Source organism: Hyperolius riggenbachi, chromosome 4 (genome assembly GCF_040937935.1).
Source record: "Hyperolius riggenbachi isolate aHypRig1 chromosome 4, aHypRig1.pri, whole genome shotgun sequence".
Lineage (NCBI taxonomy): Eukaryota > Metazoa > Chordata > Amphibia > Anura > Hyperoliidae > Hyperolius > Hyperolius riggenbachi.
The window spans coordinates 327,453,499-327,478,269 of NC_090649.1; the positions used below are offsets into that span (position 1 = coordinate 327,453,499).

At 46.1% G+C, this 24,771-nt stretch overlaps 1 protein-coding gene across 2 annotated transcripts in view; it reads right to left on the bottom strand.

The window, feature by feature from the left end:
- PDE10A (phosphodiesterase 10A) overlaps positions 1-24,771 on the bottom strand; it is a 232,701-nt gene that overhangs the window by 113,614 nt on the left and 94,316 nt on the right. For both annotated transcript variants that reach the window (XM_068279518.1, XM_068279517.1), the window contains exon 3: positions 1,716-1,741. In XM_068279518.1, coding sequence (XP_068135619.1) covers positions 1,716-1,741 — 26 coding nt within the window. The remainder of the gene's footprint in view (positions 1-1,715; positions 1,742-24,771) is intronic.

Genomic DNA, 24,771 nt, shown 5'->3' on the forward strand with positions numbered 1-24,771 from the left:
GTTACTATGTAGGACCCCTAATATTACTATTAATGACCATGTAATGTAAACCCTTGCAGGTAACAGATTCAAAGTGTATACCAAGCATGTGGAATGCAAAACTGTCACAAGAGCATAAAAGCCTCTTGTGGTATTTAGTCTTTTCTACTGCATATCAGGTGAAACAGGTTTTACTTTCAAACCGCTAACACTGTTAAATTGTAACATAATCCAATACCAAATTAAAATTAAAATTTTACAGAGTGGTAAATGGATTTCTAAAGCTATGTGTAGCCAAGGCCAAACTTATACTTTTACTGCTCCGAAGCCAACCTCCGCATTGCTCCCTAACAATGTGCAATATTGCCCCTCCCTCATTTGTGTGCAACATCCATATACAGCATCTCCTCCCTTACAGCAGCGCCTCTCCCATGTGTAGCCTCAGTCCATCCTCGGATTAAAAAAAATGGACATATTCTGACACAATTGTGCTCCCCCCCCCAAAAAAAAAAAAATACTGGAAATGTGTCCATAATAATCAGTGTACACATTTTCAAGCTCTAGTGGAAAAGGACCCCAATTGGCTGCAACCCTGAAGCACTTTGGTTGTGCCAGGAGAAAAAAGAAAGTGCGATATATACTGTATGCTGTGTGTCTTGTCTTTTCCTTTTCCACCAAGTAAAATAAACTGACTGAACATCCTCCAAAAGCAGTGAGTCCATATTGGTTTCCAATGGTTGTAAGAGGAGTAGTCTGTGGTTGTAACCAGTGTTCCTAAATTGTGAGATATTGAAGATTTGGCAAAATGAGACTGCACAACTACTGCAAAAACATATTACTGGTGTTTCTCATCATGTGTGTTCTTTGAAGACAAGTTTGTGTACAGTTTAGGTGCCCACTAATGATCTAACCTTTTTTGTCTAGTCTTACTATTTTTATGTAATATAAGGGACTGCCTAAAGTATCCATTCAATATATTCACTTAGTTTACTCTTCTACTATATTGATTTGTCAAAATTGGACAAAAAGAAGATTAGAGCATTAGTAGTCACCACTATGGTGCTCATACACGGTACAAAAAAAATTGTGTTCGATATTACCGTTTATTCGACCAAAACGATCGAATTGAATGCAAGAAAAAAAATATTTTTTTTATCAAGAAAAGCGAACGATTATACCGTTTCAATAAAAATATGATCGGACAGGTTGGAAAAATCTTTATATTCGATCTAAGGGAATAATTAAATGAAATTATCTAATCGGAAAAAAAGAGAAAATTGTACCATATATTGGCACCATTACTTTGAGTTTTTCCATCAATATTCTTTATACACAGGAATTTTATTAGGGGAAAAAAAAAAAATCTTAGAAAGGAGTGCCATATGTTCTATTTTCCTAAGCATAGCAGGTAATACACTCTAAAAAATGTGCTATGGTAGAAATACTGAGGGAAGAAGACTTGCTGTATAGATTATTGTGTAAGCCATTCGTAAAGTCAAATGCATGCTAAACTTCCTTCTGACATCACCCTCAGTCTAAAAGAATGCCAGAGATTGTGATACTTTATTTCGTAATCTTGTTGAACTAAAGGGAGCTTTGATATGCCAACAGATGTTTATTAATAACCGTCTTATATTCATACAGGCTTATCCAGTTTATGCAGCAATGCCCCAGGCAAGAGAAATGGGACAATGACAGTTGGAAAGTGGTGCAAGAAAACAAATTGCTTTGCTTACCCTGCTGACTTCAGTAGGATTCAGGTCTGAGGGGGGAAACAGAAAAGAGAACAGAACTTAGAAGAAACACATGTAGCAATTGTATGTTTACACAAACAGTAGTTTACTTCACTTGAAGAATTAAAGAGACCCTGAAGCAAAAAAACAAAAATGATATAATGAATTGGTTTTGTAGTACGGGTAATTACTAGAACATTAGTAGCAAAGAAAATATTCTCATATTTTTATTTTCAGTTATATATTGTGGTTTATAACATTGCATCATTCTCTGATATTTGCAGTTTACACACTACTCAGCATTCTAAATGATTTTACAGAGCAGGCCAGTGAACTTTTGAACTGTCATCTAGAGAGAAAAAGAAGATACAATGAATGACAGTTGAAATAACAAGCTTAAGAAGACAGAGCTCTCTGGGACGGAAGTTCAATGGCTCTTTTGCATAGCTAACAACTGGAGTTTCTTAACTCTTCCTGTACTGGAAACAATATTAGACGTATGTCTCTGAACCAAATGTTTTATTTCTTAGCTGTACTACACATACAAATCATATCATAATTTAGTTTTTTGCTTCAGTGTCTCTTTAAGACTGGAGTTGGTTAAAGTTTAGCATTAATCATACAATACTGCAGGGGTGTAACTTAACCACTTGAGGACCGCAGTGTTAAAACCCCTACCGACCAGGCTCTTTTTTTTTTGTTGCGCTGGGCTGTGCAGGCTTTTCAGCCTCCTGCACAGCCCAGCTATGGAGCCCATCGATCAAACTCACCTCCTTTTTTTGTCCCTAAGGGGACATGCTGCCTGAGGTGTCCGATCGCTGTGGCAGTTTGTTTTTTTTCAGCCTGTATACCGGCCGTTTCTCCCGCCCTCCCCTCCTCCCCTCGGTGCTTAGAATTGAACAGGACGGCGTTCCGTCCTGTTCCGCCTCTCATAGGCATCGGCCAATCAGAGGCCGGGGATCGCTGATCTCGTACAGCGCTGCCGGAGACCGCAGCGCTGTACGGATGTAAACAAAGGGCATTTCTTTCCCCTTACGTTTACAAACAGCCTGCTAGCCGCAATCGGCGGCTAGCAGGCTAATCACGGAGCGGAGCTCTGAACGGGCTGAGAATGATCACGCATGCGCACGGCCGTTCCCTGGGAAACTGCAGCTCCATGACTTGACGGCAATCGGCGTTAGGTGGTCCTGGGGCTGCCGCCCCATTCATGCCCATCGGCGTGACGTGGTCTTTAGGTAGTTAAACATGCTGGGCTCCCCAGAAAACCCATGCAGGCTGGTTAACCCCTGCCAATCCCTTTCTCCCCCCCCCCCCCCGTGCCTGAACAAACCCCCCACTCACAACCACCCGTACCCATGTGCACTGACCCCCCTTCCCAAGTGCCTGTGCTGTGGTACAATAATCTTCCTACTCCGATCCCTAAATGTATGATACCAATAACAGGTAGTGAAAAGGTAGTGTAGCTCTATGACATCCACTGACAGACAAAGTCAAGTAATGGCCGCAAGTAGGATACAAATCAGCCAGGCAAAGCGTCCAGCCTTCGTGCCCCTGATGAGTCACAAGACAGTGACGAAATCGATCGGGCGGAGGTGGACGCACTGGGCAATACAAACAACGGACCCCTGGAGCGGCAGAAATCAATGGGAGAATTGGAAGTCAGTGGGACTACAGATACCATCACGCCCAGCTTGGCGGCGGGGGAGAGCCGGTGTATAAAACTCTGTGCCTGGAATTCATCAAGGAAATGTGAGTGAAATTTTAAATAAAAACGGGTTTTTAGCAAAACAGTATTATGCTATGTGAGGCTTTCTTTGAGGTGCAAGTAAGGATAAGCTGGTATCGGCAGAGGTGACACCAGGATCCTGAAGATCCTAGGACTCCTGGGCTTGTGCATGATTGACCTATCTAGCAGAGGTCAATACGTCCGGTGAGTGTGATCTTTATCGGGTGTTTATGGTGGAGGCAACTGCGGAGAACACTGCAACAATTTAAGTGATCTGAAGGTTTTATGGAATGATGTGCGCTGAGCAGGAAATATAGTGTAGCTCTATGACATCCACTGACCACAGAGCAAAGGATTCTTTGTTACAAACTCTAAGCTTAAAGGGAACCCGAGGTGAGAGGGATATGGAGGCTGCCATATTTATTTCCTTATAATCAATACCAGTTGCCTGGCAGTTCTCCCAATCCTGTCTCTAATACTTTTAGCTATAGATCCTGAACAAGCATGCAGCAGATCAGATACTCAACTTTTACTGAATTAGCCATATGCTTGTTCCAGGGCTGACTCACACTACTTATGCCAGAAGATTAACAGGGCTGCCAGACAACTGGCATTATTTTCAAGGAAGTAAATATGGCAGCCTCCAAATCCCTCTCACCTCGGGTTCCCTTTGAACCATCAATTTTATCTCCACAATAAAAACAGAGTTTACAGATAACACACAAACTTTCTTAATTATAATTAAGGGCCACTGTGGTCCACTACATCTGTAAGTAGTAGAAACATTCCTATCCTGAAGCTGGTACTAAGCCTTTCCATTTATTAGATTATATTTTAGCTGAATTCTAATCAAAATCAGTGAGTGTAATGTGTATCAAAGCGGATTAAAACAGACCGACCTGCCCACACATGACATTCAGATCCGCTTTTTGAGTCTTATAATAATTTAGGTAAAATAACTACCAGTAGATACACTCACCTAAAGGATTATTAAGAACCCATGTTCAATTTCTCATTAATGCAATTATCTAATCAACCAATCACATGGCAGTTGCTTCAATGCATTTAGGAGTGTGGTCCTGGTCAAGACAATCTCCTGAACTCCAAACTGAATGTCAAAATGGGAAAGAAAGGTGATTTAAGCAATTTTGAGCGTGGCATGGTTGTTGGTGCCAGATGGGCCGGTCTGAGTATTTCACAATCTGCTCAGTTACTGGGATTTTCACGCACAACTATTTCTAGGGTTTACAAAAAATGGTGTGAAAAGGCAAAAACATCCAGTATGCGGCAGTCCTGTGGGCGAAAATGCCTGTTAATGCTAGAGGTCAGAGGAGAATGGGCCGACTGAGTCAAGCTGATAGAAGAGCAACGTTGACTGAAATAACCAGTCGTTACAACCGAGGTATGCAGCAAAGCATTTGTGAAGCCACAACACGCACAACCTTGAGACGGATGGGCTACAACAGCAGAAGACTCCACCGGGTACCACTCATCTCCACTACAAATAGGAAAAAGGCTACAATTTGCACGAGCTCACCAAAATTGGACAGTTGAAGACCGGAAAAATGTTGCCTGGTCTGATGGGTCTCGATAGAGTCAGAATTTGGCGTAAACAGAATGAGAACATGGATCCATCATGTCTGGTTACCACTGTGCAAGCTGGTGGTGGTGGTGTAATGGTGTGGGGGATGTTTTCTTGGCACACTTTAGGCCCCTTAGTGCCAATTGGGCATCGTTTAAATGCCACGGGCTACCTGAGCATAGTTTTTGACCACGTCCATTCCTTCATGACCACCATGTACCCATCTTCTGATGGCTACTTCCAGCAGAATAATGCACCATGTCACAAAGCTCGAATCATTTCAAATTGGTTTCTTGACCAGGACAATGAGTTCACTGTACTAAAATGGCCCCCACAGTTACCAAATACAACATCCCAATACAAAATCTTTGGGATGTGATGGAATGGGAGCTTCGTGCCCTGGATGTGCATCCCATAAATCTCCATCAACTGCAAGATGCTATCCTATCAATATGGGCCAACATTTCTAAAGAATGCTTTCAGAACCTTGTTGAATCAATGCCACATAGGATTAAGGCAATTCTGAAGGCAAAAGGGGGTCAAACACCATATTAGTATGGTGTTTCTAATAATCCTTTAAGTGAGTGTATGTGATTATTCTTTGTAGAGCTGATGTCTTCAACAGTTGTACAAAGTAATCAAAGTCATGAACTGTACCTCACAGAAGGTCACAATGTAATAGTCAAAGGTCAATTCTGAAAGAAACCATTAAAAATCACAATGTTTTTTGGGATGCAAGCAGGAAGTTTTGAATCAGGAAGACTTCCTGCTTTTACGGATGGCCAACATGGTACAATACTCTACTGTTACTACAATCTTTTTGAGATGTGAGAGAAAACCCATGCAAACAGGATAACATACAAACACCATGCAGTGTGTCCTCGATTAAATTCAAACCTGCAAATCTATCACTGCATGGTGAGAGTGCCATCTACTAAGCCACCTACCAAACAGCATTCAGTGTAAAGGCCCGTATGCTAGAAGTTAGCTGGGGTGGCTAATAATGACCAACTCTGACGATAATCTGGCGTCTGTACAGCTGCTTCCTCCCCCCACCGCCCAGAAAGCTTTCCACCAGGGGGGTAACTTCACATCTGCGCTGCTCTGTCAGCCCTCTGCCTCCCCCTCAGCAAAATCGGGCCTTGATCCCCACCGGGCGACATCAATCAAGTGTGTATGGAGGCCTTAATGAAGTAATCTAAACTCAGTTTAAACTGAGCTAAAGTAAACGTAAAGTTTGTAAATCAAACCACTTCTCAGGTAGACAATTAGAGGAGCCTAACTACATGTTAAGATAGCGCTGGTGTGCTCTGTACACAGAATATTAGGGAATAAATTAACTAGCTGGTGGTGTACACTGTGCTGGACTTTGGACTGTGTGATGTCAGTGATCAGTTGACTTGTCAGCTGACAAGATGGAGGTGGTCCAATTTAGGGTGTGGTGGTTAGAAGTATGTATTTATTCACTGTGTGCCATTCAATGTATGTACACCTGATGAAGGGGATATGCCCCGAAACATGTCGTGTATTACTGGGATTTGATAAAACGCAAGTTTGAAGCCAATTGAGTGCCTCCTTCGTATTTACTAAATTGAATCGTGTGTGGAGTGGTGACCCACAGAGGGATTGTGCACCGGCAACATAGACCTGACTAGGCCTATTCCACAGGGACTCGCTGCAGTTTGCTTGTTGTACACTGTGCTGCGCAGGGCGGGCACCATCTTTTTGAATGTTGTGTCCCCCGCATGCATCAGGAAATCACAGCTGAGCAATCTCTCTCTCTCTCTCTCTCTCTCTCTCTCTCTCTCTCTCTCTCTCTCTCTCTCTATATATATATATATATATATAAAATATATTTATGTGCTTCTTTTTGTATCAAACCATTTTTGTCTTAATATGTTTACTTTTAATGAGGTGGGTAAGGAGTTCTAGCTTCTTATCCCTCAGGTGGCAGTATGGGCCTGAGGCTGTACATACAGTATGTGATGTTAGCCTCCAGGCTAGTGATGCATTCTGTTGCTATGCAAGGGGTAGGAGGACTGACAGAGCAGCCCATGAGGAGTGTCACAGAGCGTGCAAGGTTAGTGGGGAGAACCATGGCCTTGGCAAGCGCTCAGCCGAATAAATCCACCAGCCAGAGTAGGATCAGATGCTGCTGTACATACACTAGATAGATTACCAGTTTAATGTAGTGCATATGCAAGGTTAAGACTTGCTGTCTGTGTGCATGTTGGGGTGATTCTCTTGCTTCTGGTCCCTACAATCTGCAGAGTATTAACCACTTTAAGGACTGCAGTCTTAAAACCCCTTAAGGACCAGAGCCTTTTTTTCCATTCAGACCACTGCAGCTTTAACCGTTTATTGCTCGGTCTTACAACCTACCACCTAAATTAATTTTACCTCCTTTTCTTGTCACTAACACAGCTTTCTTATGGTGCTATTTGATTGCTGCTGTGATTTTTAGTTATTATATTCATCAAAAAAAGACATGAATTTTGTCAAAAAAATGATTTTTTTAACTTTCTGTGCTGACATTTTTCAAATAAAGTAAAATTTATATATAAATTTTTGTCCAAATTTATTGTGCTACACGTCTTTGATATAAAAAAAAAATCCAATACGTGTATATTTATTGGTTTGGGTAAAAGTTATAGCGTTTACAAACTATGGTGCAAAAAGTGAAATTTCCCATTTTGAAGCATCTCTGACTTTTCTGAGCACCTGTCATGTTTCATGAGGTGCTAGAATTCCAGGATAGTATAAGTACCCCTATAAGTACCCCTATGTATAAATACGCCCTATGAGTACCTTTAGGATTTCACAGGTAATTTTGAGGGATTTGGTTTCTAGACTACTCCTCACGGTTTAACCCTCCTGGCGGTCTATTAGAAAACGCCATGGGGCAGCGCAGCACTATTTTTTTTATTTTTTTTTTCTAAATCATGTAGTGAGCCTAGGGCTTGCTACGTGATAGCCGCTGTACAGCGGCATCCCCCCGTCTGCTTCAATCGCCTCCGGCGATCTTTGATCAGGAAATCCCGTTCAAAGAATGGGATTTCCTGAAGGGCTTCCCCCGTCGCCATGGCGACGGGGCGGGATGACGTCGCCGACGTCATGGACGTTGTGACGTTTAAGGGAGTCCCGATCCACCCCTCAGCGCTGCCTGGCACTGATTGGCCAGGCAGCGCACTGGGTCGGGGGGGGGCAGCATGGCGATCGGCCGCGAATCAGCGCGGAGCGGCGGCGATCGGAATGCACATGCAGCTAGCAAAGTGCTAGCTGCGTGTTGCAAAAAAAAAAAAAATGCAAATCGGCTCAGCAGGGCCGGAGAAATCCTCCTGCATGGCATAGCCCGAGCTCAGCTCGGGCTTCCCGCCAGGAGGGTTAAGGCCCCTAAAATGCCAGGGCAGTATAGGAACCCCACAAGTGACCTCATTTTAGAAAGAAGACACCCCAAGGGATTCCGTTAGGAGTATGGTGAGTTCATATAAGATTTTATTTTTTGTCACAAGTTAGCGGAAATTGATTTTTATATTTTTTTTTCAAAGTGTCATTTTCCACTAACTTGTGACAAAAAATACATTCTATGAACTCACCAGACTGACGGAATACCGTGGGGTGTCTTTTTTTCTAAAATGTGGTCACTTGTGGGGTTCCTATACTGCCCTGGCATTTTAGGGGCCCAAAACCGTGAGTAGTCTAGAAACCAAATGCCTCAAAATGACTGTTCGAGGGTATAAGCATCTGCAAATTTTGATGACTAGTGGTCTATGAGGGACCAAATTTTGTGGAACCGGTCATAAGCAGGGGGGCCTCTTAGATGACAGGTTGTATTGGCACTGAAGTGCAGGAAGCGCAGGATGTTCGCAAATCGTGACCTGGACATGGCAGCAGAGAACATGGGCATGTGATGTATTGGGTGCGTAGACCAATAAGACCGAAATACATTATTTTTGACTCGACCCATGTTAAAGGAGAAGGCCCAAAAAATGTTATGTTCGGAAACTTGGAGTGGTTTCCACCGAAAAGGCTGGCCATGGTAGCTTCTTGGATTGGCGGTTGCGTATTGTGTGGCATAACGGTTGGTCTCAGCCACAATTAAGTCTTAGAGACCAGCAGTGATCAGAAAAAAAAATTCTGTCACTGCGGTGGGGCGGGTGAGGGTATGGCCGGGTGATCAGAAGCCTGCAGGGGGCAGATTAGGACCTGATCTGATGGATAGGAGTGCTAGGGGGTGACAGGTGGTGATTGATGGGTGTCTCAGGGTGTGATTAGAGGAAGGAATAGATGCAAGCAATGCACTCGGGAGGTGATCAGGGGGGGTCTGAGGGCGATCTGAGGATGTGGGCGGGTGTTTGGGTGCCCACAAGGGGCAGATTAGGGTCTGATCTGATGGGTAGCAGTGACAGGTGGTGACAGGGGGTGATGGATGGGTGATTGATGGGTGATCAGTGGATGATTAAAGGGGAGAACAGATGTAAACAATGCACTTGGGAGGTGATCTGAGGGCGGGTCTGCGGGCAATCTGAGGGTGTGGGTGATCAGGTGCCCGCAAGGGGCAGGTTAGGGTCTGATCTGATGGGTGGCCGTGGCAGGCGGTGACAGGGGGTGATGGATGGGTGATTGACAGGTAATCAGTGGGTAATTACAGGGGAGAATAGATGTATACAGTACACGGGGGGAGGGGGGTCTGAGGAGGGGGGAGGTGATCAGGAGCCACCCACCAGGGGGCAGTTTAGGACCGGATCTAAAATATAGCGTTGACAGATAGTGACAGTAGTGACAGGGGGTGATTGATGATTGGGTGCAAACAGTGGTCTGAGAGGGGATGGGGGGGTGGGGTGGGGGTGTCTGAGGGGTGCTGTGGGCGATCAGGGAGCAGGATCAGTGTGCTTGGGCGCATACATACACAGCTGCCTCCTACCCTGGTGGTCCCTCGATCACTGGGACCACCAGGGTAGGAGGCAGCCTGTATAATACACTTTGTATACATTACAAAGTGTATTATACACTTTGTAGCGGCAGATCGAGGGTTAACAACCCGTCGGCACTGCTAATTGGCCGGTGGGTTGACGTCGCGGGTGGGCGGAGCCTAATGCCGGCGGATGCGCGCGATCCCCGGCTATTCAGTCCCCCAGGTGCCGCCGCCGATCAGTCAGCAAGTGGTTAATGTGAACATAAGTGGTCCAAGAAGAAGGAAGTGATAACAGCGATAAAAAAAAATAAAATATTCACAAAAAGTTTTAGAAACCTTCACTTTACAAAAAATAAATAACTTTTTTTATAAGTTATTTTATTACTGTAAGACAATGAAAGTGAAAAAATACCAGATGGGAACAAAACAGCCTTCCAAAAATTGTGGCTCCACACTCTTGTCAAAAGTTTTGGTTTGAGCCGGGGTTTTATGTACAGAATTAGCCAAAACTGATGATCGTTACCCCTTTTTATTTAAATTTGTTTTCTGCTGCAGACATTTTTCCCTTTTCCAGCTAGATCACTGATCGTAGGAAGAAAACAGAGTCGCTCCAACAGTGACAAAGAAAGTTGTTACAAAAACATCTCTGGTAGTAGTAGGCGGAAGAGTACATCCTCTGATCCCTGCATTTTTCTTTGCTCACTTGGAAGAAAAAGTCCTCTTACTTTGTCTTATTAGAGAGAGTTTCTATTCTCCCACAAAGCCACAGAGAGCAAAACCTGCCACGAAGTAGTTCTTGCTTTTCTCAACAAGATCTTTATCTTGGTTTTCTCAGGGCTTCCTTTTTAATTTGCATTAACAGATTATGGTAGGAAATGCTGACCTTTATTGTAAATACGGCATGATTACAGTCGCAAAATACATTTTTGTACCGGATTAGCCAGTAAAATATATAGGCAGAAAAAAAAGTGTTTACAAATAAAAATGTATTACTTTTACAAAACCGTTTTTTCTACCTACTGTAAGGCCAGACATTCCTAAGCAAAATGTATTGCCTAGAAAATGTTATAGTGATGGAGGGGCATATTTGATGGCAGCTAATTCTAGAGTAACGTTAGGAGTTAAAAGCATAATTATGTGTAGAGAGAGCCTGCGGATTCATTTGTGTACTTTTCATGCTTGCTACCCATTCAGTACTTTTTGTTAGTCAGCCTACAGCAAGTAAGAAATGTTTTAATGCGTCATTAACTCATGTAGCCACCTGAGGACGTAAAAGAAATGTACAAATTAATGTTCCCAATAGGTGCTGGTAGCCAACATCAAGGAGACAAGGATAATAATTAATGGCCAATGTAAACGACAATTCTCTCTGGGCACTGGAACAATCCCAGAGCAACATAGCTATATCTGGGGAATGCAAGCCACAGCAACTGCAGCGTGCGTATGTTTACGCCAGCGATAAGGTTTTGGTTTGCTACAGGGACACAATGCACAGCTGTTATTGGCGTTGCTAACACACAAAGCCAAAAACATCCATTTCAAATTGCTAACAAGTTTTGCTGATTAAGTAATGTTCACTTCTCAGCAGTCTGTTTTACAGTTAAAGAATATAGAAAATAGAATACATGGAGTCAAAGAGGAATAAAACAAAGATTGCAAACAATTTTAATCTTTTTTTTTTTCTTAGAGTGCTACTAGTGATTTTGTAGTAAGGTCTAAATGTACCCACACCCACAGACCTGAGATGACCTATGCTTTAGCCTGCCAATCACAGCTGGGTTGGACAGTGTCTTAATGAGATCTTCATGTCAGTGAAGCACACTTCCCCGGGCAATTACTCTCAGGGGAACCCGACGTGGATGTTCAGCTTAGTCTTGCTTTCCTGAGCGTTAAAGGTAGTGCTGTAGCTGTAAAGTCAGTCTTCGACCTTCATAGGCATTTGTAAACATTCTTATAGCTATAGAGTACTTATAATTAAGTGTGCCTCAAATTTCTTGAAATTAGGCCTTATTCAATAATGCAATATACTTACATTATTCCTTTGGTGAAGTGCTGATAACATATGCAAATACTGAAGATGGGAATATAGGCTAAAGATGAATACTTTTTGTAATGTTAACAGTGGCAGTGATAAGCTTGCATTCTGGAACACAATCACAATAAAATTATTCCACTGAATAGCGTCTCAATTTCAGTGACATTAAAGGTGCCTGCCTCTTCTACTGACCACATATGCTATTGCTCCATTGTTATTGCCTGATGAAGCGGGATCAAACCTGTGAAACGCATTGCATATTTGGAGTTCATAAATAAAACATATATTGACTGTTTTTACTACAGTCGTTGTATGTCTACTTGGAGGCGGTAAGTCCACCACTACCTCCTCTATTTACCAAGAATTTGTTTTTTTTTTAAGCTCATTTAGCGTCCTTTTATCCTTTTAGCGCCTCTGTTCTCCTGCATAATATTGAGTCCACCCTGGGTGGAGGGTTGAACCCCCTTTTTCTCATCTACAAGAGCAACTTCTTATTCCTGAGTGGGGTCAGGAAAATCTCCCCACCTGCTGTTACAGTTGTTGCCTAATGGTACCCCTGGTTTGTGAGTATTGATATTTACTCTATCTAGTAACCATTTACCAGTACATATTACACTATTGGGGCTCTTGGTGTTCCTTGTTTTTAAGAAAAGCTTTCTGCTCTTCTGAGGTCAGCCATGGTCCTAGCTCACAGCTGGAATTCCAATCTATTTCAAACAGGAACTTCATCCCAGTTAGTAGCAGTTAACCCCTTTCCCACAAGACATCTTTTCTCAAACATATCCTCAGTGACATCTGTATCGCTGATATTGTGGTAAAGCCCCTCCCACATGTAATGTCCAGACAGTTCACTATGTAACCTTGTTGCATTGTGTGAAATAACGGCTGTTTCCTAATGGCAAGCAAACCATATCTCCCTCTGTGGAATGTTAATTTCCTGAGAGTTCTATGCAGAGTGATCACCTGGCAGGACTAAAGGTTGCCACACGATACAATAAAATTATCCAATTTTACAGCAATTCGATAAAAATCTGATTTTCTGAAAAACCAAAAGATTTTATTTTATTCGAGCAACAAATCCGATTGGATTTCCTGTTTTTTATTTGATAAAAGTCTATCAGAAGTGCTGGATATTTATGATCAATTTTTATGTAAATTAAATGGTTTGTGGTAGATTGTAGATTTCCTTATATATGTTATGGCCAGAACCCGAAGTCTGGCCACTTCGTGTTCTGGCCGGTCAGAATGCGAAGTGGCCGGCTCCTGCGGCCAATGTGCGGAACGGGCATGCATATCGGACTTTGGCCGGCCAGAATGCATTGTGATCGGCCAAGTCCCGAAGTTTTGCTCACCACCCCGCCGCCGCCAGCTGCTCTCATCTCCCCAAGTACTAAGCCCCGCTCATCGCTCCTCCCCCCGCTGCAGCTACTCAAACCTCTGATCAGGGCGACCAGAGAGGCGGAGAGCGCCAGCTCACGCGACCCGCAGGACGCAAACACTTCAATGCACAAGTGACATCATTGAACACTTCCGCATATGAAGTGTATAAGTTCGGGCGAGTAGCGTGCGCGCTGCCTCCCTCCGTCTCTCTAGTTGCCCTGATCGGAGGTCAGAATAACGCAGGCAGACTGCAGAAAAGCCCCCCAGCCCAGCAAAGCACCCCAGCCCACTGCCTAGCAATGCACCCCAGCCTAAAAGGCACCCAGCAAAGACCACCCCCAGCCATGCAAATCCGCCCCCCCTCCAGCCATGCAAAGCACCCATCAAAGACCCCCCTCCAGCCATGCAGAGCCCCCCCCCCAGCAAAGACATTAGTTATACACTAAAAATTAACTCATTACCTCCCACACTCCCCAATTTTTATTTTTTTTTTGTAATTAAAAAAAAATTACAATAAAAAAAATATATAAATAGTTACCTTAGGGACTGAACTTTTTAAATATTTATGTCAAGAGAGTATAACACTGTTACTTTATAAACTATGGGCTTGTAATTAGGGATGGACGCAAAACTGAAAAAAATGCACCTTTATTTCCAAATAAAATATTGGCGCCAAACATTGTGATAGGGACATTATTTAAACGGTTTTATAACTAAAACTAAAGGGCAAATACATTTCATGGGTTTAAATTACAGTAGCATGCATTATTTAAAAACTATAAAGGCTGAAAACTGAAAAATAAATTTGTTCCCACATTTTTTCCTATTTTCCCATTAAAACGCATTTAGAATAAAAAAATTCTTGGCATAATGTCCCACCTAAAGAAAGCCTAATTGGTGGCGAAAAAAACAAGATATAGTTCATTTCATTGTGATAAGTATAAAGTTATAGACAAATGAATGCAAGGAGCGCTGAAAGGTGAAAATTGCTCTGGCGCTCAAGGGGTAAAACCCCTCAGTTGTGAAGTGGTTAAAGGTGTTTGATAGAGGTTAAAATCTGAGCCTTGTGTGGGTCTGTTCCACTTCAGACTCCATAAACCAGCGCTGTCCAACTGGCGGCCCGCGGGCCGCATCTGGCCCGCCAGGCCTCCTGTTGTGGCCCGCTCCTCTCTCCGAGATGCAGGCATGGCGTGCGCTATGGGCGCCATGCCTGCTCCCTCGTGTGGCCTCTGTGTCCCCGCTGCTGCTGCCTCACAGCTCAGACCTCTCAGATCGCGGCGACTGAGGCAAACAGAGTGCACATATTACCCGCACGGAGTACGTCACATGCGGAAGTGAAATCAGTCACTTCCGCATGTGACGTTCTGCCGCGCGGGTGTTATGCGCGCGCTCTGCTTGTTTCAGTCACCGCGATCTGTGAGGTCTGAGCTGTGAAGCAGCGGGGCACAGGAGAGAGGTGTCACGGACGGTTGCGGGGACGCAGGCGCGTCCTGGAACCGCCCGTGAAGAAAAGAACGATCGCACTCGATTCCTGCATCGATTGCGCCTCAGATCAATAGAACCAAGATTTGACGTGTAGTATCCCTATGCCTAGGAACAGCTGGGGGATCTGTCTTAGCTGAAGTGACAGCCTGGGGGGAAGGTGTTAATTAGCTTGGACATATTCCCTGTGGAAGGCACAATTCCCCTTTTGGTTCTGGGAACCAGGTGACACTTAGCTGATCTCATGGAGATGTTAATTAACCAAAGGATGCCTAGGTACAGCCAGGCAGGCTACGAATCCACGGGAGGTCTTGACACTTTGCTCCCTAGTAAAGATCAAAGGAAAGTCAGCTGTTAGCAGCTAGAACACCTCCTGAATTAACCTGAGGCTCATGGCATAATCCATAACTTCCCAGATCTGTAATATTTCTGGGGTTCCTGAGATGGCAGCTTCACCAAACGTGGGGGAAGTGTAGCATGAGCCCCGGTGCTGGTTCTGAGGAAGTTTCAGAACATTCTGAGGTAAGGACTGCCAGTTAGGCAGTTTGAAAATGCCCTGCTGATACCACAGGGGTCCCACCCCTCATGTCTGGTATCAGGGCGCTGGGTAAATCGAGACAGACCTGAAAATGTTAATAAATCTGCCCTGACCTGTACGGTTCTGTGAGATAGAGCCCATATATGGGTAGATATGATTTCTAGCCCCCAGGATAAGGGGAGGGCTCATCTCATCTTCTAAGGGGGTGTATGGCTCCCCGCCCTCACTCCCTCCTACTGAAGCAGGGGCATAAGAATGGCTGAGGACCCAAACTCAGGGTCCTCCAGACTGAAAGATCTTGCACTCATCAGATGCCAGCTTGAGGATATGCTGGCATCCACCTGGTCTGAACTCTGAACTCAAATTGAAACCCAGAACTCTGTTTTCCCACAAATAGGACATCTTTCCAGGAACTAAGTATTTTTCTCCCTTCTTTTATTTTTTATACTGGCTATTACTGTTTTAATAATTGTTGATTTTAATAATTGTCTGTATATATTAATTATTTATATTGCGTGAATAAACGACTTTCTCCAAGTCATTCACTGTCTGCTACCCTGCTTATCAGCACACACAGAACTGATCCCGGGTCTCTGAAGATACGCTACTGTTTGTTTGTTGTTGGCTAGACAGAATATCGTGTGTTTAACCGTTTTATTCGCAGGATTAGTCAGTTAATGGGCTCCACGGTCCCATGGTAACCGCGGTGGTGGCAGTACCCTGAACCAGTGGGTGAAGTTGTAATCACTCGTGTCTCACAGGCTCCCTTCTGAGTTGTCTGCGGCTAATTCTTAACGGTTCCTGCGCATTGACTGCGACCAGAGTTCGCACGATCTGTGCGCTGGCACCGTTTAGAAGGCTAAGTGCGGTCAGCCACTAGGGCTCCTGTGACAGTGTTAGGCAGCGGTTGGGACCTGTGTTGTGCTGAAAGTATCTGCGATAGCGCTAGCGCTATCGAGAAACGAACTAATTCGTTGGTGTAGCTGGAAGGCAATATATTTTTTATATATACAGAGAGACTGTGTAGCCAGTACCCCTCCCCAAAAGTTTTATTTTATTTGGCGTGGAAATGTCCGGGAACTACAAGAAAATGTGCCTGGCGGACCTGCAAAATCTTTGCCAAGAGAGAGGCATTGATGTCGGCCGCAAGAAACAAGGGGACCTGGTAACGGAATTGTTTCAATGGGATACCCAGCAACTGCAGGAGCTGGATGTGTCTGCTGAGGTAGACGCTGACCCATCTGACTCAAGGCAAGGGGAACCAGAGACTGAGACTCCTGACCGTACAGAGGTTGTGCATCCTGAGGGCCCTGCATCAACAGTTACGCAGGAGAATGTCGGTGTGGACCCCAACCCCAGAGTTTCTGAAAGTACTCGCCTGGAACCGGCCAGTACTGGACTGTCCATGGGTGCTGACCCGGTAATGCAGCAGGCATTACAAAAGCTGATGGAGACTGACCTGGACAAGTACCTGCAGTACATGGCGGAGCAAAAGCGAGAGGCACGAGAGGAACGGGAACGCCAATCTGCAGAGGCGCGGGAGAGACGACAGCATGAGCTCAACATGGCAAAGGTTCAACAGGCCAGCCGGAGTTCACCGCCCAGCCTCCCTGCTGAAGGAGCTGCACCACCCGTAAGTGCAAAATTTAAATTTGCTAATATTGAAAAAGACACAGACATTGACTTGTTTTTGCGGTCTTTTGAAAAAGCATGCCGTCAGTATCGTCTGTCCCAAGACCAGTGGGCCAGACATCTGACACCTTTGCTGCGCTACAAAGCGCTTGATGCCTTCGCAGAATTGCCTGCGGAGAAGGATAATGATTATGCTGCTATAAAAGACGCTATCATTACTAAGTACCAGCTGACGCCAGAAGCCTATCGGAAAAAGTTCAGGGCCTGGCAGAAAAAGCCTTCTGATTCGTACCGAGATGTGGCCAGCAGCTTGCTCACCACACTACGGCAGTGGACTCTAGGCCTCACCAAAGGGTCTTATGGCGTCCTGGAGGACTTGATAGTCCTCGAACAATTTCTGAACATTTGCCCTGCTGATGTACGCCAGTTTGTGCTAGAACGCAGGCCGGCTTCAGCCACTGTCGCTGCAGACCTTGCTGAGACTTTTGCAACTACCCGGGTGGCTGATACACGCAGAACTGTCCCATCCAGCTGGAGAGAAGGTCAGCCCAATACCTCGGCAGACCCTCCTGCCCCTGTGAGCCGTCCGCCACAGAGGCCACCCAGCGCAGCTGCTGCACCCAGGCCTGCAGCGCCTGGAGAGGTCACCTGTCACTACTGCCGCCAGCCCGGACACATGAAATTCGACTGTCCGGAGCGGAGACAGACACCACCAGCACCTGGATCCTCTGCATCACCTGTACCTCACCCACAGCAGAGGCAACCCGCCAGCGAACCACAGCCTGGATCATCAGATTTTGTCCTGTTTGCACGCGGAAAGGAAATCCGCGACCGAACCGACCAGCAGCAACTTGTTAGAGTGAATGGCAAAGTTGTCACCGGATTTCGAGACACCGGAGCTGACATCACGTTAGTTCACTCACATCTTGTGCCAAAGGAGAGCATCAGCTCCAGCCGATCCCTTGCCCTTACTGGAGTAGAGGGCACCCTTTTTCACATAGCCCACGCGACAGTGAAGCTGGATTGGGGATTAGGGATCCACGAAAGGGTTGTTGGGGTCATGAAGGATCTCCCAGTCCGTGTTGCTGCGGACTGATTTGGGCAAGCTTGTGTCCTACTATGAACCTGCCACGACCGCCTTGTCGCTCACGGAAGGAGACGGACTCTCCACCCACCACCAGGTACTTTATACACTTGGGGGAGCACCAGGGGGAGGCGGGTTGAATGTGCCCAGTTCAAGGGTACCAGGTTCAATAGTGCCTGCTTCCAAGGCACCTGAGTTTGATGTACAGACTGTCTGCTGTGATGATGCTGTAACTGTACCTGAGTTTACTGTACAACCTGTCTGTAATGAAAAAATGTCTATACCTGTCAATGTCATTACTGCATGCAATGATGATTTGAGTAATGTCCGTCTGTGCCATTCTGACAGTGTACCTGTGCTAGCAGTACCGCGCAGCTGCACTGCTCAGAACCCGAGCTCAGAACAGGTGGAGGGGGTTCCGGCCTCCTCCCCCTCCTCTGACCGCAGGGATGAGACCTTTCAGCCGCTGGCCTCGTGTGACATGAGCCAGTTGGCTGAAACTGACAGCGCCATATTCTCAGCCGCACTACAAAGTGACCCAAGCCTGGAGGTGCTCAGGCAGCAAGCCGCTGAGCCCCTCGCAGACGGGGCCGCTTTCAAGGTGTACTGGGAAGGTGGGAGACTGTACAGTGAGTCTGTACAGCCCCCTACAGGTAGATCCCACGCGAATACCAAGTGGCTTGTGGTCCCGAGTGCGTTCAGGGGACATGTGCTGAAATCCGCACATGGTAATCCTCTGACAGGGCACTCGGGTGTCCGCAAGACACTCGCCGGTATTCGGAACCAGTTTTATTGGCCCCGGATGAACAGGGATGTAGCAAACTACTGCAGGGCATGTGCCGTCTGTCAGGAGCTGGAAAGGTCCAGGGATTCCCGCGGGGTTCCCTTAGGTCCACAGCCACTCAGCAGGGGAACCCTGCGTGGGCTGGCTGTTGACCTAACCAACCCACTGCCCGTTGTTAGCAGTCCCGGCAGACACCACGTCCGACTGCAGTGGCGCAAACGCCCTGTCCAGAACGGTCCATGTTGGGTCAACCCTGAGGGTAGCAGACCGCGACCGGTCCAGGGGAACCGAGCCACAGGCTCCAATAGGTTTTCCCGCCGTACCGGCAACTCGAGGCCCGTCAGCCAGGTTAGCGGCGCCGCCACACATCGTGCGGATGAGTGGCTAAGCCGCGGACAAGGGGGAGGGCTGTCACGGACGGTTGCGGAGACGCAGGCGCGTCCTGGAACCGCCCGTGAAGAAAAGAACAATCGCACTCGATTCCTGCATCGATTGCGCCTCAGATCAATAGAACCAAGATTTGACGTGTAGTATCCCTATGCCTAGGAACAGCTGGGGGATCTGTCTTAGCTGAAGTGACAGCCTGGGGGGAAGGTGTTAATTAGCTTGGACATATTCCCTGTGGAAGGCACAATTCTCCTTTTGGTTCTGGGAACCAGGTGACACTTAGCTGATCTCATGGAGATGTTAATTAACCAAAGGATGCCTAGGTACAGCCAGGCAGGCTACGAATCCACGGGAGGTCTTGACACTTTGCTCCCTAGTAAAGATCAAAGGAAAGTCAGCTGTTAGCAGCTAGAACACCTCCTGAATTAACCTGAGGCTCATGGCATAATCCATAACTTCCCAGATCTGTAATATTTCTGGGGTTCCTGAGATGGCAGCTTCACCAAACGTGGGGGAAGTGTAGCATGAGCCCCGGTGCTGGTTCTGAGGAAGTTTCAGAACATTCTGAGGTAAGGACTGCCAGTTAGGCAGTTTGAAAATGCCCTGATGATACCACAGGGGTCCCACCCCTCATGTCTGGTATCAGGGCGCTGGGTAAATCGAGACAGACCTGAAAATGTTAATAAATCTGCCCTGACCTGTACGGTTCTGTGAGATAGAGCCCATATATGGGTAGATATGATTTCTAGCCCCCAGGATTAGGGGAGGGCTCATCTCATCTTCTAAGGGGGTGTATGGCTCCCCGCCCTCACTCCCTCCTACTGAAGCAGGGGCATAAGAATGGCTGAGGACCCAAACTCAGGGTCCTCCAGACTGAAAGATCTTGCACTCATCAGATGCCAGCTTGAGGATATGCTGGCATCCACCTGGTCTGAACTCTGAACTCAAATTGAAACCCAGAACTCTGTTTTCCCACAAAAAGGACATCTTTCCAGGAACTAAGTATTTTTCTCCCTTCTTTTATTTTTTATACTGGCTATTACTGTTTTAATAATTGTTGATTTTAATAATTGTCTGTATATATTAATTATTTATATTGCGTGAATAAACGACTTTCTCCAAGTCATTCACTGTCTGCTACCCTGCTTATCAGCACACACAGAACTGATCCCGGGTCTCTGAAGATACGCTACTGTTTGTTTGTTGTTGGCTAGACAGAATATCGTGTGTTTAACCGTTTTATTCGCAGGATTAGTCAGTTAATGGGCTCCACGGTCCCATGGTAACCGCGGTGGTGGCAGTACCCTGAACCAGTGGGTGAAGTTGTAATCACCCGTGTCTCACAGGCTCCCTTCTGAGTTGTCTGCGGCTAATTCTTAACGGTTCCTGCGCATTGACTGCGACCAGAGTTCGCACGATCTGTGCGCTGGCACCGTTTAGAAGGCTAAGTGCGGTCAGCCACTAGGGCTCCTGTGACAAGAGGTAACGGGCGAGGGAATGGAGGAACACCTGTCACTTACTGGGGGGGCACCTGTCACTATCTAACTGGGGGGGGGGGCACCTGTCACTATCTAACTGGGGGGAACCTGTCACTATAACTGGGGGGGGAACTAACACTAACTGGGGGGGGGGCACCTGTCACTATAACTGTGGGGGGGACCTGTCACTATAACTGGGGGGAACCTGTCACTATAACTGGGGGGCAACTGTCACTATAACTGGGGGGCAACTGTCACTATAACTGGGGGGCAACTGTCACTATAACTGGGGGGGGACCTGTCACTATAACTGGGGGGCACTTGTCACTATAACTGGGGGGGCACCTGTCACTATAACTGGGGGGGGGGCACCTGTCACTATAACTGGGGGGGGCACCTGTCACTATCTAATTGGGGGGGGGCACCTGTCACTATAACTGGGGGGGGGACCTGTCACTATAACTGGGGGGGAACCTGTCACTATAACTGGGGGGCAACTGTCACTATAACTGGGGGGGGGAACCTGTCACTATAACTGGGGGGGGGGGGGCACCTGTCACTATAACTGGGGGGGCACCTGTCACTAACTGGGGGACACCTGTCACTATAACTGGGGAGGCACCTGTCACTATCTAACTGGGGGGACACCTGTCACTATAACTGGGGGGGGGGGCACCTGTCACTATAACTGGGGGGACACCTGTCACTATCTAACTGGGGGGACACCTGTCACTATCTAACTTGGGGGACACCTGTCACTATCTAACTGGGGGGACACCTGTCACTATCTAACTGGGGGGACACCTGTCACTATCTAACTGGGGGGACACCTGTCACTATCTAACTGGGGGGGGACACCTGTCACTAACTGGGGGGGGCACCTGTCACTATCTAACTGGGGGGGTACCTGTCACTATCTAACTGGGGGGGCACCTGTCACTATCTAACTGGGTTAGCACCTGTCACTATCTAACTGGGGGGGGGGCACCTGTCACTATCTAACTGGGGGGGCACCTGTCACTAACTGGGGGGAACCTGTCACTATCTAACTGGGGGGGCACCTGTCACTACCTCATCCGGCCACACCACAGCATCACCACCAGCCGGCCACAGCAGCACCGCAAGGCCTTTCAGCCCACACATCACCACACCACACCAATCTGGCCAAAAACACTATTGCCAGGCCAGCCAGTAGAGGAGAATACAGAAGCCAGGTGAGAGGTGTCTACCATATTAAAGGGGCATTCTGCCTATTTATGTGAAATGCTCTCCATTTATGTGCCTCATGACTGCTGAATGTGTCATGTTGGGGCCTCATGATTGCTGAATTTGTCTTGTTGGGAGCCTCATGATTTGTTGGGGGCCTCATGATAGCTGAATTTGTCTTGTTGGGGGCCTCATGATTGCTGAATTTGTCTTGTTGGTGGTCACATGATTGCGAACTGCGAGACTATGGAAAAGCTGAAATATCATCATGAGACCATAGCATTAAACCTTAAAGCGGAAAATAAAACTGGGAGGTTCTTAAAAAAAAATACATTTTTCAGGAGTAGGATGGATGAAATTGTTTATTTTCAGAGTTTATTTTCAGCTTGGATTCTCCATAATGTTCATGTATGAGTTAAAACGTTGGTATGTAGTATAAATTGCTGTTGCCACTTTGCGATAGATAAGTGACTTTTGGGTTGCAGTTTGGGCACTCGGCCTCCAAAAGGTTCACCACCACTGTCCTAATCTAATGTCCCACATTGCTAAGTCCATGTAAATTTGTCTCCACCTGTGGCCACACCCACATTCTGGTCCATGGCCACACCCATTTTTCGGTGCGGCTCTACTCGCAACGGATACCCCATGTTTTTTTTCTCCTGAGGGGGAGGGGGGGTGGGGTCTGTAGCTCTAGCAAGAACCTTCGGCCCTCCACCATGGGGTCTGAAAAAAAAATGGCCCTCCATGCCCGTAAAGTTGGACAGCACTGCCATAAACCATCTCCCCTTTTTGGAGTTCCATACTAAAAACAGTAAAAGGTCCTAACCAAATGTTACTACAAGGTTGGACACAGACTTTCTGTTGTGGCATTAAGTTTTCCATTCACTGGAATGTACGTGGGCATGTGTTGAGCATGTATTGCAGGCGTTCTCAAACTGGGTACTGTGGCACCCTGTGCGCCTCCAATTTTATCCCCATCCTTTCTGCATTGCCATCAGGTTATGCAACAGCATATTAATGTACAATGTGGCTGCATTACCTGCCAGTTAACCTTTAGTCCGTCAGACGTGGTTCAAGTTGGACAGGAGAGGAATCTGGTTGGAGCAAAGAATCAATGCAGTGTGACCTGTCTCGATAGGTAAGGAAAGGTTTGTCCAGCTAATTCAGGGTCACTTACCATCTGGTGTGGGTGCTGAGGTGATGCTGCATAATGAAAGGAGATTTTACTAACTGCAGTCCCCATGTGGGGAGACGTCTATGTGCTCTACAAGATTGGCTCTTTATCCTTATGTTTCAGGGGAATGCTTGCTAATGGGGATGGGGTTCTGCCTGTTGGGGAATCAATCACTATTTGGAGGGGTTAATGCTGCCTAATGTGGGAGGAGGGTCACTGACTATTTGGGGGAATCACTAGCTACTTGGGGAGGTTTTTTTTGCCTAATAAGGGACATACTGTGATTTTGGTAGTAGTTGCCAAGGGGTGCCTTGGGAAAAAAAATTGGAGCCATTAAGGGTGCCCTCACACAGAAAGGGTTTAAGAAACACTGATGTATTGTATACACTTGAAGGGATGACACAGGGGGAATGTGTTGGAGCAGAGAGGGCCACTTTGGGCAAGAGGAGGAAGTCCACACCAGCAGAGCCGGGACAAGGTCCTCCAGCACCCAAGGCTGAGACACCAAAGTGCACCCCTCCATCCCTTCAACCCCAGCCATCACACACTGATTAGAGAGAGGTGCCCCAGGGCCCCCAAAACCTTAATCTCTAGTTATCTGGCTTGCATTCACTGCTATGTGTCCCCTTTTCTTATGTCTCTCTGCTTCAAACACAATAGGGGAATAATAGCTGGGTGAGTTGTGCGCCAACTTCTATACTGCGCCTCGAGGCTGGAGCCTCTCTCGCCTCTGCCTCAGCCCGGCCCCGCCCTGAACAGCAGGAAGAACATCAGAAGTGTTAAGGCAGGCTGCTTAGATGGAATTATTATACAGCAAGGTTCCGGATAACAGTTCCAGAGAAATCAGGAATAAAATTAACAGATGCTGGGGTTTGGCTACTATATACCTGAGCAATGGATAGGTAAGGATTAGGGTTAGAAGGGTCAATGTAAGGGGATAGGGTAGGAGGAGTTAATCAGGCAGAGGAGGTGTGCTTTTAGAGGGTGGAGAGTTAGTGTTAAGGTACATATAAATCTTCCATATAGCATGAGGGCCAACAAGTTTGGAATACTATGAATAAATTGCGTAGGTAAGCTCTCATACTACATAAAAGGTGAAAACTGCCCAATCATTGGCCAATCAAAATTGGATGTGTGTAAACACTTTTAGGCATTTAGGTAGGGGTTACCTTTGGGGGTAGGGTTAGTGATGGGCAGTAAACAAGTTAATCGTGCTATATTGATAATCTAATCTAAAATGACTAATATTCTATCTAACTTTTCAAATAAATTTTATAAACTGTTCGCTGCATGGTCGTTGAGAATTTTTTTACCAGAAGTCATTCTTGTAGTGAAGTTTACAAGAATTTAACAACAGTATTAGGTTTTTGGAGGGATATACATTCAAGACTGCATTCAGAAATTATGCTTGTGACTTCTCCATTTACATACTTTACTATCACTCTAGGAGGTCAGATTATGCAGTAAATGAGATTCTTCTCATTTCTAATCTTGGGGTAATCAATCAAATAGAACTTCTGTCCTATGTGGAATATTCTATTTCTGGTCACTTTTATCTGACAAATTTTCCTTTTGCTATATAATACTCCCAGACTTCGTCTTACGGCTAAATATTAACTCATAGAAGCAAACAGGAGTATCATTCTGACACCATAA